The sequence below is a fragment of the Muntiacus reevesi genome, chromosome X (genome assembly GCF_963930625.1).
Source record: "Muntiacus reevesi chromosome X, mMunRee1.1, whole genome shotgun sequence".
In the NCBI taxonomy this organism is placed as follows: domain Eukaryota; kingdom Metazoa; phylum Chordata; class Mammalia; order Artiodactyla; family Cervidae; genus Muntiacus; species Muntiacus reevesi.
This window is the reverse complement of record NC_089271.1, coordinates 80,848,795-80,868,522: the sequence shown is the minus strand read 5'-3', so window position 1 is coordinate 80,868,522 and position 19,728 is coordinate 80,848,795. Positions and strand designations below refer to the sequence as shown.

The 19,728-nt window shown below is 36.0% G+C and overlaps 1 protein-coding gene across 9 annotated transcripts in view; it reads right to left on the bottom strand.

Moving 5' to 3' along the window:
* Positions 1-19,728, bottom strand: part of LOC136154110 (protocadherin-11 X-linked) — an 823,611-nt gene that overhangs the window by 717,748 nt on the left and 86,135 nt on the right. For 4 of the 9 annotated variants that reach the window (XR_010660476.1, XM_065916357.1, XM_065916355.1 and 1 more), the window contains exons 3-4: positions 2,956-5,445; positions 1,438-1,488 (exon numbers count right to left, since the gene is read on the bottom strand). Coding sequence is in view for 8 of the 9 variants with exons in the window: in XM_065916357.1 (XP_065772429.1) it covers positions 1,450-1,488; positions 2,956-5,445 (2,529 nt within the window). In the remaining variant the exon portion in view is untranslated. Of the gene's footprint in view, positions 1-1,437; positions 1,518-2,955; positions 5,446-19,728 lie in introns of those variants that run through there. The other 5 variants (XM_065916351.1, XM_065916358.1, XM_065916353.1 and 2 more) reach the window with 2 other exon arrangements.

Here is a 19,728-nt window from a genome sequence, read left to right as displayed (position 1 = left end):
TCCAGAATATTTGTAAAAATTTATATCAAAGAGGAGCATCTTTGCTGAGTTTATACCATTAAACCTAAGTTTATACCATTAAACCCAGGTATAAATGGTTTTGTGCAATAGATATACTTCTATCTAATGAATGTTCCATATTTTTCAGAACAGAAATGTCAGAAAAAAACTGTGGAAAATACTTGATTCTCTTTTTAAAACGTGAAATATTTTATAAATCCACTTATATCTTACTGCCTCCTAGAACCAATTCATTTCTTCACTCTCATATTTCTATTCAGATGAGCAGTGAACTAAATGTAAATATCACCCTAAAGCCTCCTTTGAAAAGTGTATTTCTCACTTTGTTTAAAGTCAATTGAATTTAATTCTGCCTTCTGATAACAGTAATATTTTATTCCACTGCCAGAATTTCCTTAAGGAACAATGAATTTTTATTTTATTGGCTGACAGTTTTCCCCAATTTGTATGATTTTTTTTTTAAAAGAAGACACCTACTGTATTTGAATTTTTATAAATACATGAGTTCTTTTTCAGTGCTCAATGAACATTTACCATTCTGCAATATCAGTGAATATAAGATGACTCTCTTGGCATTAATCAGAAAATGAAGTATATATTAGAAAGGGTGAAGAACATTGCAAATGTTGCAAAAAATACGAGGACTCAAATTATTTTTAGTATCACATTAGTCTGCCTAAGTTCACCAATTCATGTCCAGAAGATATTTAGTAATTAATCTGAAACATCTATCAACCAATGACATAAAATATATAATTTACCTATTTCTTAAGATCTGAAAAAATTGAATTTCATTTGAGAACACATTGATTCTAAGATAGTCCTTCTAGCTAATAAAAATCAAATGATAACCACGATTTTATTCTCATTAGCATTTACTTTCCTTATTTTGCTTGTCCTGTGAAGTTAGTATCCTATGTTTAGGAAAAGATTCCTTTGCTAAATAAAATAAAATGTCTTAATAAAAGTTATTAATTTTATTGGCTTTCTCAGGATTAGAAAATAATATAAAAGAAGCAGAAGATATTTGGAAAGCACTTCCAATTTTTTATTTCATCTATGGTTTGCTTACTGTATGTTCATCTCTTCATGTAAAATAAGTATAGCTCTTAAACATCTCCATGCTTTTGAAAACAGTTGAAACCAGAATTTTCTCTTTTAACAAACTTCACAAGCCAATCTATTAAAAATGATGCTCTGTGAAAGTAATTCACAAACCCTACTCATTGTAGATTTTTAAATGAATCACAAATTTACCCCTGGGAAAAGTGCTATTAGGCTACACAACACACATAAAGTGCTAGTCATAAAAAATACTTTTTTGTTGAGAAATGTTTCCAAAAAACAGAATGATAGCAATGAGAATTAGGAAATGAGATCACATTTTTTAATGGTTAAATATAAGTAAAAACTCACCATGATGAGATGCTAGGCATCTGTTATGTTTGCCACCCATTTAAGATCCACCTTGGTAGTAAACATGGGGCTCATGTGAACTGTAGAAATAACCACTGCCCTGTAAACTCATTCAAAGCATATAAAAAGCTCCACAGAGAGTAGGATTCTATTTTACGATTTACAATAGCATAATTATGAAATTATTGTAATAAAAATGAATGCACAACTGAATTAGTTTCTTAATTTTGCTCAATGATTGAGAAAGGCTAGCATTGTATTATTTAACTATCCATATCCTTGAGTGACGTCGATTATTTTTCATTATTTTCATTGCTATTTGGAATCCTAATAGACTTCTTTAATATCTCTAACTTTGGTGAGAAGAAACTTATTCTGACTTTCACATTACTATATTTTATTAAGCCTAGCTAGGTTTTTAGAAGCTTTTATTCATTGAAATTGAGGTGAAGACCTTCTTAAGAGTAACACAAACAAAGTCAACATATGGCATGATTTTGAGAGAAAAAAAATGTAGATAAATTCCAACATATAACTTTATTAAGGAAATAATCATACTTAAATTATTTAATTTAGTTGTGGATTTCTAGATACATTTTTATTCATTTCTCCATGAAATACAGATAAAAAGACTGTATAAGCTCTTGTTTTCATAATTTACTGGGTTTTAAATTATTGTATGCAGATGCCTTGGGTCTTAATATGCTCATATTTTCCTTCAGGCCCATTAAAGAAAGCAATCATATTTCATATTCCAAAAGTCATTATCTCTTAAAAATGTCTCTTGAAGGGCTCAATACCTTGCATGAATATGCAAATGCTCAAATGAATATCTAAGGTAGAGATCTCATATATATTTCATTCTCTTGTCTGAACATGAGAGTAGCATGACTTAATTTTCCTAATTTCACTCTTGCTACATTGTGTCAATACAGATGTATAAACCAGAATAATGGTGAGTTCTTAATCTGAAAACTATACTCCCTTTTCATTGTGGGGGCTTGGGAGCATGGTGAGTGGGGAGGATATCTTGATACTATTCGACTATCTTGGGTAGACAGATTTTACCAACTGAAGCTGGAAGTCTCAGTACCATTAAGACCTGCTTATCAGATTCCAAAAGGTATTACTATGATATATGCAGCCTGGGCTGTTCTGGTCCTCATGCACACAACTGTACTGAGGACAGTGTCATGACCTCTGACATGACATGACCTCCAAAAATTTTGGAGTTTTTCCAGTATATTCTCTAGCAGGAAGTGTCATAGTGCCATCTACAGACAACACTGCCCCTATTATAATCATCATTCCTCACCCAATTGTCCTATAATTAAGAGTCATTTTATTCTGATTTTCCATCAAACTTAAATGAATTCATATACTTATTCAGATATTTCTGCAAAATATGATCATTTCGATCCCCTGTTGAGTCAGTAGATTCTGTAAAGCCCTACTTAAACTGAAAATAGTTTTGAAAAATAAAGTTAGAAAGGTTAAATAGAAACTTGGATTACCTACCAGTCTGGTGTGTACAGACACAGGGGTCTTGAACGTTGTCACTGGATAGCTGCACTCAGAAACGCTGTAGGGATCAGAACTGCTGGAGGAACACTTGGAGATGGAATCACAGCCCACAAAGGTGTTATCAAGAGGCAGTTCCTGGATGATGTGGTGCTTTGAATTTAGGGGAGTTTCCGGCTGGATCTGGAAAGCAGGCTGTGGAGAGGCAGATTTGTAGTGCCGGGCCAAATCAGGGCTGTCAGGCTTGAAAGTAGTAGGTGTAGTGCCCCAGTTGTACTTGCCCATGGTTTGCTCTTCCAATTCAATGGGAAGGTCTAGTGTGACGGCCTTTCTATCATTGTCAGCATCGTCTGCCTTAGCTTCTTCAATAGTGACAAAGTTAAGCAGTAAGTTCTTAGGGGTATGCTTCTTCTTCTTCTTTTTCTTCATCATCATCATCTGCCTGTTTTCAGGGTTTGGAGTAACCCATTCGGAATTCTGCTTGTTTTTCTGAGCAGCCTTAAGGTGTGGTGATTGGCGGCATCTTACTACAGCAGTGATGAAAATAACAAGAATGACAGTTATGGTGCCAGCAACAATGGCAACCATGATCTTGACATAGTCACTTGATGGTGAGGATGTATCAGTTGTCTCAATATTTTGGGTCACTGGTGTTTCAATGTTTTTGCGCACCAATTCATAAATCAGTGTAGCATTGGTCATCGACTCATTCACAAATAGATTAACATTTATGACACTGAAGAGAGAATCAGGTTGCCCTAAATCCTTGGCTTTGACTATCAGTTTGTGTAAACCAAGATCTGCAAGGACACATTTCTCCTTCAGTGTAATGTTGCCTGTTGTTTGATCAATCATAAACAGACCTTTTGTGTTCCCTCCTACAATGCTGTAACGAAGCTCTGCATTCATGCCAGTGTCATTGTCAATAGCAACTACTGTGAAGACCACTGTGCCTGGATTAGCAGATGGTGGAACCAATTCAAAGGAGTAGTTGGAAGGAGGGACAACAAAAACTGGTTTGTTGTCATTGACATCGACCACATTTATAGTGACTTTGGCAGTTGAAGAATGTGATATCCTACCACCATCCTCAGCCTTTACATAGAAAGTATAAGATTCTTGTTTTTCTCTATCAAATGAAATATTTGGTCGGATGACACCAGTCTGTGGATCAATTGTGAAGTCATCATTTGCATCTAAAATGGAGAGAGTTACTGCAGAATTTTCTCCATAATCAGGATCAGTTACAGTGATTAGTCCTACTGTGCCATGTCTTGGAAGGTTTTCTGGGACATAGAAGTTGTATTCATTGTGAGTGAAAATTGGACTGTTGTCATTCTGATCAAGAACGGTCACTAAGACTGTGGCATTGGTTATTAAAGATGGCATCCCATTATCTTTTGCCAGAACTGTGAATGAATATTTTTCCTGTTTTTCTCTATCCAGTTTCTTCACTGCAGTCAGAATACCTGTACGATGATCCAGGTTGAATTCAGACGGAGCATCAATGCCTAGCAGGTAATGTATCTCAGCATTACGCCCAGTGTCTGCATCTGTTGCACTTATTTTTGTCAACTGGGTACCAGGAGAGTTATTCTCAGGAACAGAAAGACTTATGAAAGACTGAGTGAAAACTGGAGCATTGTCATTTTCATCTTTTAATTTGATGAGGAGCATGGATGATTGATTCAAAGGAGGCTTGCCAGCATCTGCGGCCAGTAATTTAATGGCATATTCTCTTGTGGACTCATAGTCAAGATATGCAGCAGTCTCTAGGAGGAACTGATTGCTGAACACTGGCCTTAATCTGAAAGGGACTTCATGATCTGTAAAGCATGTCACCCTACCATTATGGTCAGCATCCTTATCTGTCACAGTTATGAGGGCAATTTTGGTGTTGAGAGGAGCATTTTCTGAAAGAACCACAGTGCCATTGATTGGATTGATGATGTATCTTATGTCAATCAATGGGACATTATCATTGACATCAGTAACATTTACTAGCACCATTGCTCTTGCTGGCATCAATCCACCATCACTTGCCAAAACCAGTAACTTGTGGTTTGGAGACTCCTCCCTATCCAGTGGTTCTTTTACTGTGATAAGTCCAGTAGTAGAGTTGAGGTGAAATAGCCTCTTGGCCATGCTGGAGACAAGATTGCTGAAATAGAAATGAATCCTGGCATTTTCACCTATATCAGCATCTGTGGCATGGAGCTGTGTTACTGAAGAACCTACAGGAGCATTTTCTGGTATACTGACTTCAATCTCATCCTCCTTAAAAACTGGATGGTTGTCATTTGTGTCAGCAACGCTGACTTGCAAAATAGCAGTACTGGATCTTTGAGGAAAGCCACCATCTTCAACCTTTACTTTCATTACATATGTATCTTTTTCTTCCCTATCTAACTCCTTTTGAACTATTAGTTGTGGCATCTTCTCTCCTTCTGGTGTTTCTATGATATCAAGCCCAAAAATATTTTGACCCTGAAAAACAAAGAATGAAACATTTTAGCTTATGTTATTATTTAATGAGACTGGTTTTCAATTTCCTGAAGCCACATGACATAGGATCAACTCAGAAATAAATGCCAGAGACTTGGATCCTAAGTCCCAAAGTTGTTTCTAATAGTGTCACCACAATCAACGTGCTTAACATCTCCAAACATTTGTGAAATTTGAATTGTTCTAGAAGATGTTCTGAGGACTTTTCAGGTCATAGCATTTACAGTGATAAACGTAACTAATTTTGTGAATTGTTAAATATTTGAAAAGGAAGAATAACATAGAATTTTAAAAAGAAAATGAAATGATAAGTGAATTAACCATGGTTACTCCAAATGAATTAAAATATCTTACTGTAGATTTCAGCTTTTAGGGAACTTTTCACTACCAAAAGTAACAATTAAGTATAAAATACTCAACCAACACAAAAGTACATACATCACATCTAACAAATACAGCTAAAACCTTTGGCAAAGGGAGAAAATATGCAAACTCTAATAAGAATAAAACGTTATGTAAAGAACACAAACTTTCCTTTTTTCCCCCTATAGAAAAAGGTGTTAAAATGAATTTTCAGGAATTCCTGAAAATTCCTGGATCCTGGTGATCCAGTGGTTATGACATGGCACTTTTACTGCCAGGGCCCAGGTTCAATCCATGGTCAGGGAACTAAGATTCTGCAAATATGGGGTGACCAAAAAAAAAAAAGCATCTTAGAGGTTAACAGCACAATGTTATTTAAATTCTTTTTTTTTTAAATTAGCAGGCACAATAGACTGAACCTAACATGCCAAAATGTCAAATTGGAAACTATAGCTTGAAATAGTACCCATATTTTATTCATGACAAAAAAAGTCACATTATGGAAATGTTTAAAATCAGTCTCTGCTGGTTCTGGCTTCCCTCCAAACCCTTAAGGAGGTGATTCAAGTAATATAAAATTGCAAAATACTTAAAGTGCTTGGGCTCTCTTAAGTGTTACTGTTAATCAGCACACAGAGGATCTCATACTCTTAAAACTTTTTGTTGTTCAGTTGCTAAGTTCTGTCCAACTCTGCAACTCCATGGACTGCAGCATTCCCTGTCCTTCACTATCTCCTGAAGTTTGTTCAGCTTCATGTCCATTGAGTCAGTAATGCTATCTAACTATCTCATCTTCTGCTGTCCCCTTTTCCTTTTGCTTCTCCTTAAGTCTTTAAAGTGGCAACCCACTCCAGTGTTCTTGCCCAGAAAATTCCATGGACAGAGGAGCCTGACAGGCTACAGTTCATGGGGTCACAAAGAGTCAAACACGGCTGAATGACTAACACTTTACTTTTTTTCTTTTAAGCCTTTAAAATAGTCAAATGTCTTAATTTTTATAAAGTCCAACTTATGTAAAAAAAAAATTAATCCCTTCTCCAAACTACAATAAGATGTGCTCTACACAGCTAAATCTTGTCCGCTGATTGAGGAATAGTGTTGACTGGCTCTCAGAGGCAGTTCTAGCCAGTGTTTACTTGTAGCATTTTGACAGAACTGAGTAAGATAAAAAGCTACTGGAAGCTGTGAAGAAAAGATCAGAAGATCTTAAGATTCTTAATACATGGGTGATTTATGAACCCTTTCATATACACACATACAACCACATACCACAATTTTAACTCTCCAATATTTTTTTAACATAAAAGTTGCTGACATGTGGCGAAGATTAGTTAATGAGATCTCATTTATGTGCTCTGTCCTGAAAGAACAGGATAGCATCTGAGGTCTTTTTCTCATAATTTTGTCATACTAGTGTCTAAAATAAGATTCTAAATGTTAGAAATCAATGAATGATACCAAGCTTTTAGGGATCACTAGACTTTATGGTGAGATTATATGGTAATACTATCTTTTTTAACTTACCAAAATATTATAATTGCTTTACATAAAATCTAGGACAATACTCAAGTACAGCTACATTTTTCCTCATGAATTGCTTGAAGATAATTTTGCAGTTTTTGAATTTTTTTGTGTGTTTAGATTCACTTATACTCTTATTCAAATTGAGACCATAATATATCTTGATGGAAAAATTAAATGTTTATTATGAAATTAAAAGTGGCATTTCAGAAATGTTAATTAAAATCACCAGTTCTTTTCAATAAAATTTTAAAAAATTTTCATAAGCTAAGCAATGTGTAATAACCTTGTTTTTAATTCATAAATTAAATGAGTTTATTAATATTTTATTCATATAACCAATAAACAGTCTGCTTTTCCTTTGCCAAGGGAAGTATCTTCCATGTCATATCTACACAAGTGTGGAAATTAGCAAATCTATTTTAATAAAAAACAATTTTGCAACAATGATAATAAATATAGATACAATATTTACTATTACAATTTGATCTAAGTAAACTTAGTTATTAATGATAATTTTATTTTTGTAATGATATTTCAAAAGACTTTTAGGAAGGTTCATATCTGGAATATCTCATTTATGGGTAGAAAAAATAGTCTCTGAATTGCAGTTCACAAAAATCCATGGCAGTTAATACAATTCTGTTAATTCTTGGCATGCTAATAGCAAGTGGCTAGTATGGACACAGCATTCATCTAGACACTGGGGATAAGGTGGTGAGTAAACATAATTTACTGATGCAATGGAAATTAAACTTTAGCTAAGATGAGAGAAAATCAATAACAATCTAAGTATCTACTGATGTTGATACTAATAGATTTAGGCTAATTGAAATAACTACATTTTTATTAAAAGCTGTAGAGGTAGATTATAAAGTATTATTCCAGGTTAAATAAGGGAGAAGTAGCATGTATAACATAGCATAAAAATAATATCTTAAATTCTTGAATTTAAAGACTCAATTATCCAATCTATGACTGTAACACAGCTGAGGAAAAGAATAGTTTTAATTTTTCTAAAAAAAAAACCTTATGGGATCATTTTTAAATTTTTTATAGAATTTCTTACAATATTATTTGTTTTATTGTTTGGTTTTTGGCCACATGCCATGTGGGATTCCAGCTATGTGACCAGCGACCAAGCTCACAGCTCCCCCTCACTAGAAGGCAAAGTCCTGACCACTGGATCACCAGGGAAGAATTAAAATTAATTTTTAATTTTATTCACTTATGTTTATATATTTTACGTTAGTATATTTAAAATTTGATCTTACGTGTTTGAATTTTGAATTGACCTTTGCTTTCCCAAGCAAATGATGGCAGGTTTAGGTTGGTTGAAAAATCCAAGAGCAGCATGTTCCTTGTTGTTTATTTTATGTGAAGTGACAATAATGTTAAAAGATAGATTTTTTTTTTCAAATTTTCAAGATGACAATGAGATGTACAAAGTAGATAATGGATACTGTCCTTATTACTCTTCTGTCTTCTATGACTGCTCTGTCCAATATAATAGCAACTAGTCACAAGTATTTACATTTAAATACTTGCAAATGAAGAAGTGGATGACAGGAGGAGAAGAGGACAACAGAGAATGAGATGGTTGGATGGTATCACTGACTCAATGGACATGAGTTTGAGCAAGCTCCAAGAGTTGGTGAAGGACAGGGAAGCCTGGCGTGCTGCAGTCCATGGGGTCACAAAGAGTCGGTGACTGAGTGACTGAACGATGGACTGATTTACATTTAAATTTTGATTAATTAAAATTAGATTTAAAAATCAGTACCTCAGTCTCACTAGACACGTTTAAGTTCTCATAGCTACATGTGAGTACTGGCTATTACATTTTACAGCTCAGATGTAGAACTTGTCCATCATTACACAAAGTTCTACTGGATTGGACTGTTCTAAAGTGTCATATTTTTCTTAATAAAATTCTACATTCAGATCAGGTGATTATGTGCATACCCCCCATTCAGATATTTAGAGCTCTCCAAATGACTTGCTGGTTTATATATTTAAATTCCATATTGTCCAAGCAATTTGGAAAGAAATTCCCCACATGGAAGATACAAATCATTTCAGTTCAGTTGGTCAGTCATGTCCTATTCTTTTTGACCCCATGGATTGCAGCATGCCAGGCTTCCCTGTCCATCACCAACTCCCAGAGCTCGCTCAAACTCATGTCCATCGAGTCAGTGATGCCATCCAACCATCTTATCCTCTGTCGTCCCCTTCTCTTCCTGTCTTCAATCTTTCCCAGCATCAGGATCTTATCCAATGAGTCAGTTCTTTACCTCAAGTGGCCAAATTATTGGAGCTTCACCTTCAGCATCAGTCCTTCCAATGAATATTCAGGACTGATCTCTTTTAGGATGAACTGGTTGGATCTCCTTGCAGTCCAAGGGACTCTCAAGAGTCTTCTTCAACACCACAGTTCAAAAGTATGAATTCTTTGACACTCAGCTTTCTTTATGGTCCAACTCTCACATCCATACATGACTATTGGAAGAACCATAGCTTTGAGCAGACGAACCTTTGTTGGTAAAGTAATGTCTCTGTTTTTTAATATGCTGTCTAGCTCTACCCCATGTCAGTTAGTGCAACTGACATTCCAAACCACATGAACAGTGAAAAACAACTGAAGCTCTTTGCCATATGTGAGACTATGATGTGAGAACAATGGGAAAGATGAAAGGAGAAATAAAGATATATGCCTGCTTAATTCATTACCTTGATAATTTTAGCACACACATGCCCTGTAGACAAAAAGAAAAGTTTGGGATAATTGTATAGATAGTATCCTGAATTCCAAACTTACTTAGAATCATTTCCCTCTTGTTTATAGGGACAAACAACTTCAGAAAATTCTTTGCTCTCTCTCTCTCAAATGGTCATCCTTTGATGAGAGCACACTCACTTGTGAGTCTTTCTTGGAAATTTGCTTAAGCCCCTATCACATTAATGAAGGAGAGTGTAGGATACAATGGCATCAAGCTTCACTACATCTAAGGACATAGCACCTGGCATATACAAGGCATATACAAACACAACAAATAAGCACTTGTTAGATGAAGAAATGCATGCATTAAAATGAAGTGCTCAGGCCTGGTGCACTGGGAAGACCCGGAGGGATCGGGTGAAGAGGGAGGTGGGAGGGGGGATCGGAATGGGGAATACATGTAGATCCATGGCTGATTCATGTCAATGTATGACAGAAACCACTACAATATTGTAAAGCAATTAGCCTCCAACTAATAAAAATAGATGGAAAAAAATGATAATTCCCATTTTAAAAGAAAAAAAAAAAAAAAAAAGGAGAGAGAGAGAGGGCAGAGTTTGGTTGTTCTTGTTTCTGATTCTCAGTCTATGCCCAAATTGGAATATACTGCAATTGTTGACTTAGGTTGTTGTTTTTGTTTTTTTGTTGCTTGTTTTCTTTTACTTTAAATTGTCCAGAAAACAATTTTAGAATTATTTCATGAAACAATTACTGTTTATGTTATGGATGTAATAAGATGCAGAATCAGTCTCTGGTAAAAGTTTATAACCTAGTTGTAAACCTTTATTTTTGGAAGAAATAATAACAAGTACTTAGTGTGGGTGGTCTGTGTACATATAAAATACAAAACCCTACATCTATCAAATACACACATATACAAAGAAAAAAGATAAAACAAAAACTCAGAGAAGAAAACAACATATTATTTGAACTGAATGTAACACATTATAAGTTGATTTTGGATCTTAATGTCTTCAGCTTGTTTTATCTCACATACACAAAATTGCCAATTCCAGTTCAGGTTAGGAAAAAATTGTGGACTTACTAATAAAGTCATGTTTCAAAAGATTTAATTTACTTTGTAAGTCACATTTCTTCCTAAATTCAAAAATAAGCTTTGAATTTGCAAATCCAGGATAAAAATTGCTGAAATAAGCAAGATGTTATTAAGCTCATCTGAGACTTTAATTCTTTGTAGGGATTTGTAAAATCAAGGAAGAGAAAGTTAGTGTTGGATATAAAGTTCCCAAGAGAATTATTTTTGCCTTATTTTTATTTTTTTATTTATTTTATTTTAGTGGTTTTCCCCATACTTTGACATGAAAGTATTTTTGCTTTAAAAGATGAATATGTAATATTCTTTGCCAAGTTAAAAGCTATTTTTTTGCCTATTGTTCTTGGAAATAATTAACTGAACCATTGTACTAAACTTTAACATTTTCGACATATTCATGTGTAAGACACCACTTCATTGCCTATTGAAAGGTAATAAATAACACAGCACTTCCAGAGCTATAAATCTAGTACAGTTGCCCAAAAAAATGCATACAGTGCCAGTAAGTACTAAAAATAGCTTCAAAAAGATTGAATTCTAAAACTGATTACATAAAAGCTGTTTACTCTGTAGATCGAGGAATGCCATGGTAAAGACTAAAAGTTTATTTCTGAGCTTTACCACTGCTTGGTTTATCAAGCATCAAACTGACTTTTTTTTTTTTTAATTTTCTTTTTCTCCCCTTACATTACTGACTCATCTTTGGGCCAGAGAAATGCAATGGTTTATCCATTTGCATAGTTTCAAATGGAAAAAACCAGAGATATGGCTATTTAAGAAAACAGTAAGGAAATAAATGTAATGTTCTCAATATAAATATAATGGATACTATAATAAATTTGCTTTAATTCTATTAAAAGTTTATTGGTTTCCTATAGGCTCCCTAGAACTATTAGCAACTAATAGCAACTGTTTCTGAATGTTCAATATTGTGATGTCATTTAGATTCCATGCATTATTTCCAGAACATTTCTTTCAGCATTCATTTGTAGCACTGCCAAGGGAAATACAATACAAAATGGATTATGTGTAAAATGACCTGAATTGTTAGTCACATATTTGATTAGCCTTGAGGTCACCAAGTCCCTACCTACTTTAAAGTTATATTATGGAAACCAGAGTCATGTATTTAAGAAACTATCAACTCTCTTTGGGAGAAAATAATTTACATTAAAATATTAATAGCAGTAGTGTTAATTTTGGCAAAGGCATGCACAAGGTTTAAGGCATCACCCATGTTTATTTCATCCATTTAATATTTAGCAAAGACTAATAGAATAATGGCATTCATAGCATATGGTTCTTTTGTCTTAATGTTAGTCCTGAGAAAAGTCATTCCTTCCATTGACTTATTTTTCTATTTCACCAGATTTCAACACTAGGAACAGTTTATTTTTTCTCTTTGATGAAAGAGTAGGTACTCAAGAAGGTCACTGAAAATGACAGCGTCGTGATGCTACCTCTGTCTTTTTAATTGTAGTATAATTGCTTTACAGTGCTGTGTTAGTTTCTGCTGTAGTGAATCAGCCATATCCCCTCCCTCGTGGACCTCCCTCCTACCCTCCCACCTAGGTCATCACAGCACCGAGCTGGGCTTCCTGTGCTTTATAGCAGGTTCCCACTAACTATTTCACACATGGTAGTGTATATATGTCAGTCCTAATCTTCCAATACATCCCACCCTCCCCTTCCCCCTTTGTGTTCACATGTCCATTCTCTATATCTGTTTCTCTGTTCTTGACTTGGAAATACGTTCATCTGTACCATTTTTTTCTAGATTCCACATATATGCATTAATATATGATATTTGTTTTTCTATTTTTAAAAAAAGTTATTTTTTTATTACACTGGGTTTTAATTGTGTGAGCTTTCTTTAGTTGTGGAGAGCAGGGGCTACTCTCTTGTTTGAAGCATGGCACAGGGTCAGTAGTTGTGGTCCATGGGCTTAATAACTTCATAGCAGGTGGGATTATCCCAGACCAGGGATCAAACCAGTGTCCCCTGAATTGGCAGGCAGATTCTTATTCACTGGACCACCAAGTAAGTACTATTTTTCTCTTGCTGACTTACTTCACTCAGTGTCTGTCTTAAAGAGTATTCTTCCCTTACTTCAGGATCGTGTGTGTGTGTATGTGTGTGTGTGTGTGTGTGTGACATAAGATAAATCTATGTCCTTCCTTTTTTGTGGTCATGTGTGACTATCACTATTCTGTGTCCTCCAACTAAAAGAAGAATCAAATTATGTGATTATATTATTTGGAATAAGCATTCAGATTGAAATGTTTTAAAGTGTTCACTTAAATTCATAATGTTACAGACTGGCACAAAGGAGATTTAATTGAAGACACCAGGGTGATTATATCCATGAGAACAGATGGAAGCTGAAAGAAATCCATTCATCAGGTTTCCACTTTTTTCAGTCTATTCTTCACTTAGTTTTGAAAAGCCAGATTTTGACTTTTAGCCAAAAAAGGGAAAATCTTAAACAAATGACTAAATATGAGACATATATAAATGAAACAGAAAACAAAATCTGATTCACTCTACCAACATCCTAGGAGGAAACCAACATTTTTTACAAGTATGTATAATAATTCAACATTATCTTTCTTATCTGCTCCATTGCATCTGCTCACTCTCTTTCTCTACAGTTTCTAACACTTGCAAAATCTAAGTATGCCTTATAACATAAAAAAGCTCTTTAATACTAGCAAATGTTTAGAATACAAATTGGACTTGATCCCAGAGATTTTAATGTCTTACATTTAATTTGAAAATATTCTCTTTTAAGGATTATATTTTCAAGCATGTGATTTTAATCACTAACTCTTTTTAATTGAAAACACATGCAAAACAAATGAAATGTCACTCCTAATTGTTGTTAATCAGCTCTTTTTAGCAGCTGCTTCCCTTGTGCTCAAGTTAGATGAGCTGGTTTCATAAGAAAACAAGAATACAGTATATTGAATCCTTCAATCTCAGTAATAGAAGGAACTTCAGATATCATCTAGCCTTCCTTCTCCTTCTACACAAAGGACAATGAGATTCAGTGAGGTTAGGTGATTTGCTCACGATCACACAGCTAGCTTATGGTAGAGGCAGATTTGAGCGCCAAGTCCCTCGATTTTGAGTTCAACAGTTTTAACTATGGTTGCCTCTTAAAAGGGAAGCCTTACTGATGTTGGCAAGAATTCTTGTACTATGGAGAATTCTCAGGCTTGAGATAATCAGCAGGTCAGTCAGTCAGTTCAGTCGCTCAGTCGTGTCCGACTATTTGTGACCCCATGAATCGCAGCACGCCAGGCCTCCCTGTCCATCACCAACTCCCGGAATTTACTCAAACCCATGCCCATCGAGTCGGTGATGCCATCCAGTCATCTCATTCTCTGTTGTCCCCTTCTCCTCCTGCCCCCAATCCCTCCCAGCATCACGGTCTTTTCCAACGAGTCAACTATTCGCATGAGGTGGCCAAAGTATTGGAGTTTCAGCTTCAGCATCAGTCCTTCCAATGAACACCCAGGACTCATCTCCTTTAGGATGAACTGGTTGGATCTCCTTGCAGTCCAAGGGACTCTCAAGAGTCTTCTCCAACACCATAGTTCAAAAGCATCAGTTCTTGGGCACTCAGCTTTCTTCACAGTCCAACTGTCACATCCATACATTACCACTGGAAAAACCGTAGCCTTGACCAGATGGAATCAGCAGGTAATCATTACCAAAAAGAATAAAACAAACAAACAAAGAAAAAACTGTTACTTTATCCCTATTGAGTCACTGACGGAAAGATTTCTATATGATCCTTCACTAATAGATACTCTTGCAAACCTAGTTGATTGCTTATTAATATCAGAATGATAAAATTCAAGATGCTTCAGTCCAATTATCAGAGAAAACTTTAGGTAAAGACAGTTAGTATGTAAGATAAGGTAAATCCGTGGGTTAAGGGGGAAATACTGTTAGCAAATCTAAGGTCTTATGAAGACATTTTATTTTTTAAGTCTCAGAGCTTCTAAAGTAATTATAACTCTGCTTGGTTCTATACTCTCTGAATTGTGGAAAATTCTCAACCAATTTCTGTTGGATTTAATCCTCAAAACTCAGAAATCTCCTTTATTCAAAAAAAAGGATTTCAGTTTCTATATCATATGGTTAGGTCATTTCTTCTCTGTATCAGGGTGTTGGAATATTGATTAACTGGATGTCATGATAAATATGGTGGCAAATTTTCTTGATAGAAGTTAAGTAAATGAGAAAGTTATCCATGGATTACATTCTCTTGAAAATGAGTAATCATTGCAAGAATAGGTCAAATCCTTTGCTCTTTAGGGAATGAAGTTTCAAATGGGCAGTGACTAATAATAGATGGCTCATTCTGATCAAGGCAATGCTGAATAATTGGAAGTCATTAATGCTAATGCTATCATGGGTGAACAGACAAATCCTGTGAATGATGATGATGATGATGATGTGTGTGTGTATATATATATAGTATTCTTAGTCACCAAAACGTTCACATTTGTTAATGAAAGTACTAGATTTCTCAGTGATCTAGTTTTTAATAGGTAGTTTGTAGCCCAACAGTCAGAGGCATATCATCATGGAGGTAGGGGCAGGGTTTGTTGGAATATGGATGAGCAGCAAACCTGGGTCTTTTCTCCCCTTCACATTTCACAGATTAAAAGAGTCTTTTTACTAGTGGAGGTGAAAGTGAAAGTCACTCAGTCATGTCTGATTCTTTGCAACCCCATGGACTAAACAGTCCATGGAATTTTCAATGATGAATATAGCAGTATAGATAAAATTATTGTAGACATATGGTCAAAATATATTTTAATGCCCCACATACCAAAAGAAAAAAAATTATTAAATTTAAGAGCTAAGAGTTATTGATCATATATAAACCTATTTGTAAAGACATTGGCTTAATAAGTGCTTCTTTTAACAAGATAGCCGTATTAGTGGTATCATACAAGGCAAACTATGTTACATTCATCTTCCGTCAGTTATTAATTTGTCTAATATTAGAAGATGTTAATTTTAATCATTTCTTATTCTTAACAATAGCAAATAGTTTTTTTTCAAAGTTTATTTTACCTATAAGTTTAACTATATTAAGTAATAATTTTTACACAGCCACGAAATCAAATTAGAAAAATAATGATTTTACTAATAAAAAGAATAAGCCTTTCTTTACCAGCTGAGTTCCTATAATCTATAACATTCTTCAAACAAAAGTATTCATACATATTAATTTTATCCTTCTTATTTTTATTCTAAGATTGAAAATTAAGCTGTCAAAGGGTACACATATTTGTTTAATATAAATATTCAATTTATAAAGTGGACTCATTGTGTAAGTTAAGATTTTTAGTGTTAATAATGAATGTATTTTCTTGATATATAATAAAAGAATATTGGCATACCTTTGTGCAATTAATGAATGGCTTATTCCATCTGAAATTAGAAGAAAACCATATCTCAAGCTATTTTGTTCTATCATTTAGCATAAAATTCTCCTTTGGTTACATAGATAAGAAAGTAACTTCTACACTGAAAATCAATTATAATATTCTGAAAATTATAAAAAGCACTATTACTTCATAAAATCTCTATCAAAGGTAAAACTTTTTTATGTGCTAATTAATACTTTTCCACTTATGACTCTTAAGGCTTAAGAAACTGTTCAAATTGTATTCATTATTTAAACATGGTGAAATATTCTCTTATCTAGAAATGCTCGACATTTGAAGGTTTGGGGAAGTGTTCAAAACACCCTAACTTGCCCTTGGAGCTACTAAAAAGGACAAAATCTACTGCTACCATACTAGGCTATGCTAGGGTGGGCTACAAAACAAGGTGGGGTTAAAAAAAGTTAAATAAAAAAGGGTGGGCTAAAGCAGTAGTTCTTTGCTGAAGAAATCCCAACCCCCCTCCCCAACATAGGATATTTAGAAAACTCAGGAAATATTTTTGGTTGGCAATGCTGTTGGATGGATGCTGTTGGGACATAGTGGGTACATTAATAAACTTTATACAATATATAGGACAGCCCCTGTCCTGTCCTATCCAACCTCACAAGAAAGAATTATCCAGGGGTGTGATCCTAAGATGGTGGAGGAATAGGACAGGGAGACCACTTTCTCCCCCACAAATTCATCAAAAGATCATTTGAACGCTGAGCAAATTCCACAAAACAACTTCTGAATGCTGGCAGAGGACACCAGGCACCCAGAAAGGCAGTCCATTGTCTTCAAAAGGAGGTAGAACAAAATATAAAAGATAAAAAGTGAAACAAAAGAGTTAGGGACAGAGACCCATCCCAGGGAGGGAGTCGTAAAAGAGAAGTTTACAAACACCAGGAAACCCTCACACCGGTGGGTATGTGGGGAGTTTTGGAATCTCAGGGAGCAACATAATCAGGAGGGAAAATAAATAAATAAAACCCACAGATTATGTGCCTAACAGCAACTCCCAGCAGAGGAGTAGTCCAGACACTCACGTTTGCCACCAGCAAGCAGGGGCTGAACAGGGAGGCGCGGGCTGCACTGCTTAGGGTAGGGACTGGGCCTGAATACCCTGAGGACAATCTGAGGGAGCTAACATGAGATACCAACCCAAACTGTGGGATAGCCAGAGAGAGAGAGAGAGACAAAAAGAGAGAGAGAGAGAATTTTCCCATGGAAAGTTCTAACCTAAGGCACTACCGGCCCTGTTCACAGAACAAAGGACTGAGCAAATACCAGAGGAGAGCTAGCCGGCTGCAGACCAGCCCATTCCGGGCCAGAGGCAGAGAGGCAAGCGGGCAACAGCCTGAGCTGGAAAGGGGCAATCTCGGCCCTGGAGACAGCATCCTCTGCCAAAGTGCGAGCGTGCTCCCAGTTGCTAATCAAGTCTTCCTGGGACCCTGGATGGTTGACATCCACCAGGAGGGTTGCAGCCAGAGATCAGCTTCCCAGAGGAAACCCACAGCACACCTGAGACAGCGCTTCCGCTGCGCACCCAGGACCCGAGCGGCTGGGGCAGGGGAGGTGATAAGACGCACCGTCCCATCTGAGAGTGTGCTCGCCAAGCACTTGTTTGCCTGAGCTGCTCAGTTCTGGAAAGAGCACAAAACACGGGCCCAACCGAGTCTATGCCTTTGTGGAGTACCTGAGAACCTGAACCTGAGAGGCTTAGACCTGGGAAGTGCACGCAACCCAGGGCCTGCTTTAGACAATTCCACTGCAGAGCAACCTGGAGCCTGAGCAGTGTAGACTGGAAAAGCACACAGGCCATGAGCGGGCGCAAACCCAGTGTGGCGGAGACACTGAGAGCCCTCCCCACACATGCCAGTGATATTTGTTTGCAGTGTTCCTCCCTCCCCACAGCACGACTGAACAAGTGAGCATAAATAAGTGAACACTTCGCCCCCTTGTGTCAGGAAACAAATTAGACACTGAAGATACTTGCAAACAGAAGAAGCCAAAATAAACAGAGGGAACGGCTTTGGAAGTGACAGGTGCAACAGATTAAAATCCTATAGTTAGCACCAACTACATTGGAAGGGGCCTATAGATCTTGAGAAGTATAAGGTGGAACAAGGAACTATCTGAAACTGAACTGACCCTACACTGCCCGCAACAGCTCCAGAAAAATTCCTAGATATATTTTTACTTTTGTCATTTTTTTAATTTTAATTTTTTAATTTTTAGTACTTTATTACTCCTTTAATTTTCATATTTATAACCTACTATTACCTTGCAAAAAATAGACCCTATTTTAAAGCAAATTTCATATATATTTTTTATAATTTTTGTGATTTTGTTTTTTGTAAGATTGTATTTTTGAGAGCCTAACCCATACACTAGATTTTTAATCTTTGCTTTTTGGTATTTGTTATCAATTTTGTACCTTTAAGAACCCAATTTTCATTACCGAGTTTTATTTAGGAGTGTGGTTACTGGCTTGATTGCCCTCTCCCACGTTTGACTCTCCTTTTTCTCCCCTAGGTCACTGCTATCTCCTTGCTCTTCCTTCTCTACTCTACCAAACTCTGTGAATCTGTTTGGCTATTCCAGGCTGTGGAGAACACTTAGGGAACCGATTACTAGCTAGATTTGTCTCTCTCCTTTTGACCTCCCGCCCTTCTCCTCCTGGTCACCTCTATCTGCTTCCTCCCTCTTCTCTATGTAACTCCGTGAACCTCTCTGGGTGTTCCAGACTGTGGAGAGCACATAAGGATTTGATTACTGTCTAGACTGCTCTCTGCCCTTTTTATTCCCCCTCTTCTCCTGGTCACTGCTATTTCCCTTCTCCCTGTTCTCTTCTTCATGTAATTCAGTGAAGCTTTCTGGGTACCCCTCACTGTGGAGAATCTTTCCTCCATTAACCTAGATGTTTTAGGATTGGTGCTATACGGATGGAGAAGTCTTGAGATTACTACAAGAATAAGACTGAAAACCAGAGGCAGGAGGCTTAAATCCAAAACCTGAGAACACCAGGGAACTCCTGACTCCAGGGAAAATTGATCAATAAGAGCTCATTCAAAAGCCTCCATACCTACACTGAA